General features: G+C 44.4%; 1 protein-coding gene across 1 annotated transcript; it reads right to left on the bottom strand.

The window, feature by feature from the left end:
* Window positions 1-8,542: 8,542 nt before the first annotated feature.
* On the bottom strand, window positions 8,543-9,526 carry LOC133904617 (chitinase 2-like). The gene has a single exon (XM_062346090.1). It carries the CDS (start codon window positions 9,524-9,526, stop codon window positions 8,543-8,545), a length of 984 nt encoding a protein of 327 aa, XP_062202074.1.
* Window positions 9,527-9,859: the final 333 nt, after the last annotated feature.

The following is a 9,859-nucleotide window of genomic DNA, read 5'->3' as shown; positions in this document are numbered from 1 at the left end:
AAAATGCAGATCAGCATATCGTACCGAGTAGCATATATATATATATACACACACACACAAAAAATCTGAACAAGCAAAATCTTTGACGAATTGAATTGAGTTTGAATCATCCGTGGAGATCCAGTACAAAAAGGCAGTGGCCCAAATTCTTTTGTTTCTCAAATGTTATGGTCACGGGTTGATCCACCGTATGGGCGGAGGGGCTCAAACCCCTATGTTATGATCGTGTATAATTTTTTGCTGACTTGACGTCGAATTAAAGAGGAGGGAGAAGAAATTGGTATCTTTACACAAGATATCGCTTAGACACAAAATCCAATACTAAGAAACCATGTGATATTGCATTGGTTTGTATCATATGACATAATCACTCACAACACATGCAAACAATTAATTATCTCGATTACCTAGAAAACAACACTAAGATACTATGTATTGAAGGGGTAATTTCTACAAATCAATTTATTACTCTCCATCTGACGTGACAGTTTTGAAAAGAAGCAATACAATACCATGCATTATGCTTGGAGTAGTATATTGTGTAGTGTACTACTTAGCCGGTTACAAGAGACCGCAGGCATGAACTTGTTTATTTCTTAATGTTGGGGAAAGTCCATGCGTCCAGGCTGCGCGCAGCTGGAGATGGCGACAGGACAGGGAAGATGAGGTGTCTGCTTCCACGCGTAGAGACACGGATCCCCTTCGCACTGCGTCTTCTTTCTCCTCCTTCCAAAATGCGTCGCTGCTGCACTTCAAATGCTGTTGCTATGGTTGCTCACATCTTATTTTACCATATATTAGTGCTGATTATTTCGGTTGTTCCTCCATTCGCAACGCTCTCTTTTCTTAGTTTACTAGTTACATGTTCTTACTTTATAACAGGAGAAAAAATCTACGAGATAAAATAGTTAACGGGTGAAATATATATATATTGCAATAAAATAATAATCAATTTGACAATATAAAGTTGATTGATATATAAATTCTAGCAATATAGAAAAGTAATCTAGATCATACACACAAACTGAACTTTACACTTTCCTCGATGCAAAAATCTTCATGTTTCACGATTTCTCTAGAGTCTCGAGAACTCCACTCTTCTCTTCAACCTCTTGATTATGCTGCTATACATAGATGTCCAATTATGAAAGTTTATCATATAGGCAGTACGATGCTTTTACAACCAGAGAGGTTTTCTAAGATCCTCCGCTCTAGCTACACAGAAAAGATGCGTGTGTTTTTACTTGTATTATTATATTGTTGCAAACTTGTTTGAACATTCTACTTAGATAAGCTAGCATATGACAAAAACAAGAGAGTTCCCTTGAGCATCAACTTAAATGATGAATTTTACAATGGAAAGAATCCAGATATGTGATGTTTTAACTGTTTCCTTCTTAGGATGCAGGCTAAAGTCCCATCATCTATTCAGGTGTGACACACTTGCATGCCAGCTATATAGGTTAAAGTCTTTTGGAAAAATGCAGAAAGGGTTAAAAAAATGAATAGCTCTTGTGAGAATCCGCAATGCAAAACGTCATTTATTTTAATTATATTCCAAAAGTAATAAAAGTGCAAATTCAGTAGGTTTGATCAGATAAGCACTAAATGGTCAGAGTTGTGTAGATGCAGAAAAGTATAATAAGAAGTAACTGGTACCTAAATTTCTATAAAAAATTATCCTTCAACTCGATGTGGAAAAAAAATGCAAATGCCATCTCAAACTCAAAGGACAAATGCCATCGAGTGCTCCTCCTTTCCCCTTCAACGAGCCTGCGTAGCCTGAACAACGGCGGCGGATCTGTGTGGAGAGGAGAAGCAACAGTGCTCGTTTTCCAAGCCGGCGATAGGTGGCAGCGGTAGCGAGGGTGGGGAGGGGTTGGGTGGGAAGGGGCAAGGGTTTGGAGGAGGCGCCGTGGAGGGTGTGCTAGGGTTCGTGGCTGCGTGAAGGTGCTGTGGCGGCGCGGAGTGAGCGGAAGCGCCTGGATCTGGGAGGAAGTGAGAGGGGAGGAGGGCATTAACGTGCGTGGCATGGGTCCATCTGTCAGCGCGGAATGGGTGAGGGAAGGGGATGTTAATGAGACCCACTCATCTATGGTGATAAGTATCTATTTTATTTTTCTCTTTAGCTCAGCTATTAAATTACAAGATAGATGGTATAGATTAAGTCTCGTGAGAATATTTCTGAACAGGGTCCTATATAATTTGTTTCTGAAAAGGTGAGCAGAGAGCAGAGACGGACGAAAAAGGCGAAACAATTGGGAGGTAGAACAAACTGACAATTGAGAGTGGAGAACGGAGACAGACGAAGGAGGCGAAACAATTGGAATGCAGAATAAATTGATGATACATGAATTATAATTTGTTTTAAGTAGGATAGATTTCTGATAGAAATTCACAATGTTCTTTTTTTTTTCTTAAGTGGATTACTGAGCATTGTATATCGACCGGTTGGCCCGCAAAACTTACGCCGATGAGGAAAAAGCAAGTAATTCACTCATGCTTCAGCACTTTTCCTCAGGTATACGCTCCACTAGCCTCAAACGTGAAATAGAAGTGGACTGCGAAATTTTTATTTATTTGCGCAAGTCAGAAATCGAACTGTTGACTGGTTTCCCAAACCCCTGCTTCTGCTCTGCTGAAACAAAAGCGGTCGGAAATTGTTGACCGGTTCCCCAACGGCTACTCGATGCTGCAAACCTCGCCGTCGATCGTGAGGTGCGGGCAAGCCTCCGGGCAGGTGGCTCTCAAGTCGGGCGGCGGGCGGGGGTTACGACCTTATACGAGGACGACGACGGCTGCTGCGATGGGGAACGGGTCCAGGCCGCGCGGCACGGCGTCGACTCTGTCTCCAGTTCTCGACCCATCGACCTGTCGCTCGCAGTGGCTGACTTCTTCGCTCGAGACTCAGGCAGACCGCAACGCGCATTCAAAAGGAAAATAAGGTTATCTTTAACCTACTTTAAAAATTCATCTCTTATAATATTATTATAGTATCCCTATTTTTTTTTTATCTCCAACAGCTACTCTATTTTCTGCCTTCTATTACTTTACTCATCCACTCGAGCCCACAGTCATACTCAAAGAACAGTAATGCAGATCTTTAAATTCTTCGACAAAAAAGCCACTCCTATAAAAAAAAAGCATAGCCGTATCACTGTACCTCAAGATACCGTCTCTATTGGACTGCTGTTCTAGCGATGTCAATCGGCAAAATCGCTTGAACAGGGATGTGGGTTGTTTTTTAGTCTCCGTTGAAGACAGCCTAATACTATAAAATTTGGACTTATCTATTTGCGACATGAACTGAGTTCATAGCGTGATACATAATAACAATTGTTATAAAACTTATGATGAAACTAGAGGAAATAATATGTGAGAAAACCAGAAATGAAATAAATTACTATGTAGTCTTACCTCCCCTGATCATATATTGGCCTTGGGAAATCTTTTCTCTCGCAGCCTCGTAGCTGCCAGTCATCACTTCAGTCGCAACATTTTGTCAGTTGCAACAAGCTAGGTAGAGATGGAGCAGCCAACAGACCAAATAATTTGTGCTCCGGACATAGTTTGTGCTCCGTCAAAACATTTTGTGAAGCTCACTATTTGCCTGGACATTTTGTGAACCGCACTAGCAGCCAACAGACCATTGATCAGAAGTAGAACAATGAGAAATTCAATTGATCAGAAGTTGCAGTGTAAAGACTTCTTGATCACAAAAATGAATACTCCTATACAAGATCATTGTAACAGAGGAAACATCAACAGACGTGCTTCTAATTCTAGATGACAGCTAAATGTTACCCGGAATAATGGTTTCAGCGCCACCCTGCCAAGCATCAAAAGAATTAATAAAATTAGCACGATTCAGTATCTAACCATGTTGATGAGCACAGCTACCATGTCCCTTACCTCAGGAACGATGAGTACAACTTTGGATTGGGATGGCCTCGCATCAGAGCTAGCCATGGAGTAGTACGCATCAGGATTCAGGCATTGATGAGTACGATGTCACGGACCTCGTCCACCGTGGAATCTAGGAAGTAGATGTGATTCGGCTCAACAGAAATTGATTCCATACTTAAAGTCTATTTAGCAGAGTTTCTAAGCAGTTTTTGAGTTAAAATTAAGAGAGTTCTATTAAATAAGTAGCTTTTAGCTCATTGAGTAGAATTTGTGGGAGTGATTATCTAAAACGAACTAAAAGTTAGGAGCTGAAAAAAGCAGCTTCCTCTCATCCACTTCCCGTAAAGAATCACTTTCTCTATATATTTCATTTTAGAAAATCGTTAGAGAATCACTTTCAGCCACAAAATCACTTTTTTAAGAAAATCACTCACCATAAAAAATTTAAATAAAAAAGAGCTTTACAAACGGACTCTTACTCTTCGCTAAATTTCTGGATAGTTTTTTTAAAGATATGAGTAAGGAGGAGTTAGATCTATAATGCCCAAAGTCTGTTACAATCTCTAAACTCTGAACGCGTTCTCGAGCAGGGAGATGGACCACGTCATTTTTTTTAACAGCCAATGTCCTATACGAAACTGACGGTAAAAAGCGACGTCCAAATTACAGCATACAGTAAAAAAAAAAAGAAAATGCAAAACCTCCAAAATCACTTGTATTTTAACTTTCATCCTAGGAGTAGTTTTGTTGTAAAAAAACCCAAAAATTCGGCTTTGTTTCAAAAACCCTCCAAAAATTCAAACAAATTATAAAAAATCATTAAAAAAATCTATAAAAAAATTAGAGATAATTCTAAGACCTTCTGTGATTTTTTTTTTCAAAAATAATATCCTTTGCATCATATTTTATGGTGAGAAAGTTTTAAAAAAATGTGCAGCTCATTTATTAATTCGAGTTAAATGCATAGTTAATTATTTACTAATCTAAAAATCATGAAACTAATTTTTTTTAGTCTTCTTACATGATCCTCTATCTTTTAAAAATACATAAAATCTTGAAATAGTTATTGTAACATGCAGGATTGAGTAAATATGTTGCAGATCGATTAATTCATAACTAATTCATAACACCCCAAAATTACTGAAATCACTTTTATTAGTTTACTTAAATAATAATTTATATAGAAAAAATAATGGTAGACGTTACAAAGTTAAAATAACATTAGTTAATAAATAAACTGCATATTTTTCTTTTTTTTCAAACTTCATCTTCATGAAATATGATGCAAAGGATATTATTTTTGAAAAAAAAAAATACACAGAAGGTCTTAGAATTATCTCTATTTTTTAGATTTTTTTTGAATTTATTTTTGGGGGAAGTGGGTTGCAACAAAGCCGAACTTTTTGGGTTAATTTTTTGCAAAACAAAATAACTTTTAAGGGAAAGTCAAAATACAAGTGATTTTTGGGGGGTTTGCATTTTTCCTAAAAAAATCTCTAAACTCTAAACACGCTCTAGAATCTTCTGCAAGAACGCAGTCCTCCTCGTGGCTGGACTTCGCTGGACCCGTCGCCATCGGCTTCGCCGTGGTCAATGAAGCGCGTGCTGAGGCCGCCGCACCGCTCGTCGGGCCACTGCGCTGCCTGCTCGCTACCGCCCTTGGCCGCCACCCGCCTCATCCGCTGGTAGCACTGGCGGTGGTGGGAGCAGGTGCGGGAGGGGAGGCAGGACTGACCTGTCAGAGTCGATGGGGGGAGATGCGGCCTAGGGAGAGCATGCGGCGGGGGTTGATAAGCTCGTCGAGGCTGGCAAGCCTAGACATCGTCGGCGAGCCATGGAAGGACGACACAAACGGGGACTTGGGCGGGAGCTTCCTGCCCCAACCGCCACGGGGCTCTATGTCGCGCCGGGGAAGGAGCAGCACCAGTCGTGGGGTCGCACGCGCGTAGCCCACCGCCGCTGCCTGCTCGGGAGAGAGGGAGGAATGGAAAAGGGATATGAGTTTGGATAAGGGAGAGAAATGAGGGAGGAAGAGAAGGGAGAGATATTATTTGTGTTAAAAAAAGTGAAACAAATATTTTTTTTATTAAAAGAAGAGAGATGTGATAGATTAATTCCATCGGTTAAATTATTTTGCATTTTTACTAATATTATTTGTACTAAAATAACAGTACTCAACCATTCTAATTTACTATTTTCATCTTCTCTATTTAAAACAGTGGTTTTCTGTTGCTCTAAAAATCATAAAAGTTTTTTTACGTGTTCTATAATCTATGTGTAATACATTTTAATTGGATTCAACCAAAAAGCCTGTGTCGATAACAGGACACATGGCGTGCCGCTATTTTTCTTAATTCAATTTGAATTCAAACAAAATTTCATCATAGCCGTTGCAAATATATAGACCCAAAAATATAGCCGTTGCAAATATAGCCGTAGGAAATGTAGCCATTGCAAATATAGTTGTTGGAAATATTTATTTGTTATAGGATATTAATAAAATATAGGTGAGTGGAATTTAGAGGTTGGTTGAAGCGTATAGGGAAATAGAAAGAGAATCTTTTACGGAGTGTTCTTATATAGAGATATAGGGAGCGAGATTTAGGAAGTCAGTTGAAGATGCTCTTAAGGTTTAAAAAACCCTAGCCGCTCCCTTTTATATGCTAGGCTGTGAGAGCCAACCTAGGCTAGACTGGCCTTAGCAAAGGTTGTTTTAGCCCATCCCATCCAAAAATTAAAAGAAAAAAGAAAAATGGTTTTGCCCACTTTAATAGTTTATCACCAGCTTGTTGGTGTAATAGGTAAAGGGTGTCTTACGTGGTGGGTCCCATGCCGTGGAGTATCAGCGTGTGGCAAGTATTGTCAAGACCATAGCCACAACGTGCGACCAGGGCGAAGTTCGCGCCACCAGCCCCTTGGTCGCGCAGCGAGGTACTCACTTAACCAGTCAAGCCTTATTTAATGCTGCCTATTCGAGTGTTTTTTCTTCCCCAGACACTTGCTTTTGAAGAGGCATGGTCGTGCGGCGGTGTGAAGTTGCAGTGACCCATCCGGTAGTATTTAATGTCGTGGGATGTCTGACGGTGAGTGTGACGATGTTCGGTGATGGTACATGACACGTAGGATGACCAGAGCAGAGTAGGCACGCCTATCTGACGTCATGATAGGTTAGGGGTAGTTGGCTTCGTTAGGGGTATGTTTTCTATATGGTTTGGCGCGCTCTGTTTGTCTATGCATCTTTGCCCTTGGTATATAAAGGGGTCAAGACTTTGTTTGTAAAGGAGAAGATTCTGTAACAAGTGCACCCATTTTATAAGATAATACACATGACGTGAGGCTATTATTCACGGAAGGCCTGAACCTAGGTAAAGCTCAGTGTTCTTGAGTCCATATTGATACATGCGTATTGGAAACGCGGATCAACCCGCACGTCATCCGTTATACCTCAAATTATTGTCAAAGATCACCCCTCAATACAACTCCTAACAACCCCCAAGTTATCAAACACTAGATACATGACCTCGTCCTAGGTAGAGATGCTAGTAGCAAGGGCGTCGTGGAGGGCAGAGATAAAGTTTGAGGACTGAGGGCTTATCAAGGACGTGCTGGCGAGAGGAAGCGGATGACGATGGCAATGAGCTGGCAGATCAGGGAGGCGAAGAGTGCGCTGGCGGATGGGAGGGAGTGGAGAGCTGTGACAACGCCAAGTAGCTGGAGTCTCGATGAGGGTTTGGGTCTAGATTTGGGAGGGGATGACAGGGAGGCGACATCTGACGTGGAGCCAGTGGAGGAGCAGGAGGAGGGGCTCTCGCTGGGGAAGAAGCAATGCCTCTAGAACAGCCACCACCGGAGAGGGTGTTCTCTCGGAGGTGTAGGTGTAGGGGCCCTCACCGGGGAGGAAGTGCGAGCGTTGTTACCAGAGGAGATGGGGATGGGTTCTGAGAGGAGCAAGGGACGGGTGCAAATAGTGATCGTGTGGTGCGCAAATGCTTCGCTCGGGAGGTGACGGAAACCCCAATTCACGCGCTCGATCCGTCCTGCACAACGTCATTCAACTGATTTCTCCGCACTAGATGATACAACATCGGTGATAATATTCAAGGATTCTGTATGACTCTATCATGACAGGTTAGCTTGATCCAACCAACCAAGAGTCTGTTTGGCAGAGCTCCTAGAGCAGCTCTCCGAGTAGAACCAGAGGAAGCTCTGTCAAACGGTAGTTTTCAGTTTTTAGCTTCCAAAGTGAAATATATGAGAGTGTTCTCTGAAATAAACTATATGCTGAGAGCTGAAAAAAAATAACATTCTCTGATTCACTTCCTACAAAGAATCACTTTCTCCATAGAATTTACTCTTATTATCACTTTCAGTCATCTAATCAAATTTTTTTTAAAATCACTCTCTTCTGAATATTTAAATAAGAGAAAGTTCTACCAAATAACCTCAAACAACGGTACAAGACAAGATCATGCACCACCTAGTATATCGGTACATGCATGGATTCATATACCCATCGGTGCGTGCAATGGCGAGCTCACCAGTTTGCAGCAAACACTGCACGGACACGGGCAAAACAATGAGATGAACAAACGTACACGTGGAAGCACGGAATTGACTCGTCATAAGCGCATCTCGATCAAGGGAAGCCCGGGGCGGCGCCGGCGAGGAACCTCTGCGCACAGAGCTCGTGGCGGAACCCGTCGGCAGCGGAGTTGTCGGCGGCCCAGACAAAGATGCCGTGCAGCCTCCCCTGCCTTCGCAGCGCGCGGCACGCCCTGAAGAACCCCTTCTCGGGCCCTAGCCCGCCGCTGGCTGGGTCCGTCCCGAACCCCACGAGCACCTTCCCGCCGCCGCCGGCGTACCGGCGGCTCTGTTCGTCGTAGTAGTCCAGGAACTGCGCCACCGTCGTGTTGGCCGCGTACGCGTAGAATTGGAAGTTGACGTACTCGAACTCGCACCCGTACCGGTGCCAGAGCTCCCCGTAGTGCGCCTGGACGTCCGGGTTGGCGAAGGGCGCGATGGAGGCGAAGCAGATGACGCCGTCGGCCTTCAGCCGCCGCACGAGGCGGCCGATGCACTCGGCGAAGACCTCGGGCGTCTCGCGCTCGCCAAAGTGCTCGTAGTCGATGTCCACGCCGTCGAGGCCGTACCGGGTGATGATGTCGGTGAGAGACGCGATGGCGTTGCCCACCCAGGCGTCGACGGAGGAGGCGCGGAACGTGGCGTTGGCGCCGCGGATGGAGTCGCCGCCGAGGCTGAGCGCGACGCGGACGTTGTCGCCGCCGCAGCCGCGCCTCTTGGCGGCGGCCACGGCAGCGGGGGTGAGGTGCGCCTCGTCCCAGAACACGCCGAAGCGGCCGTCGGCGGGGCGCGGCGCCGCGGAGGCGTTGGTGGCGTCGACGGTGTAGTCGATGGCGAAGGAGAGGATGAAGTGGAAGTCGACGCTCGGGTGCACCGGCACGTCGGCGAAGGTGACGTTCAGGCCCTCCGCGCCGATGTACTCCCGGAACAGCGGCCGTGATCCCCAGCTCATCGCCGCTGCAGACGCTGAGCCGGCGAGTGTGGCAAGGAGGAGGAGGAGGAACTGTAATGCTGAGGCCATGGTGATCAGTGAAGCCATGGATGGAGATGGATAGAGATGAAGTTTGATGTGGTTGATGCACGTATTTGTAGGTGCATTACTGTTGTTAATAATACTCCACTATGCAGCAGGTGCGGTTTAGTGCGGGCGAGCTCAGCTGTGTGACTTAATTTGACTTGGTCTCAAATGGCTACGAGCAAGGGCTGCCGGCCGGCGGCGAGCAACTAAATCGGCCGGCAACTGCATGTCTGCATCTGCATGTATACGTGCATGACGCACATTGACTCGGCATGCACGGGCCAGGCTGCAGGCGAACACCAACACACTCTCTTTCTAGACGATGGAACAAACATTATCTTAGCCTCTGCATCA

This window comes from Phragmites australis, chromosome 22 (assembly GCF_958298935.1).
Source record: "Phragmites australis chromosome 22, lpPhrAust1.1, whole genome shotgun sequence".
In the NCBI taxonomy this organism is placed as follows: domain Eukaryota; kingdom Viridiplantae; phylum Streptophyta; class Magnoliopsida; order Poales; family Poaceae; genus Phragmites; species Phragmites australis.
Note: the sequence above shows the minus strand (reverse complement) of the source record. Positions and strands in the feature narration are given on the sequence as shown.

What these genes read in the sequence shown, in the direction of transcription:
- LOC133904617 (XM_062346090.1), bottom strand. Translation starts at nt 9,526, where the DNA reads ATGGCTTCACTGATCACCATGGCCTCAGCATTACAGTTCCTCCTCCTC.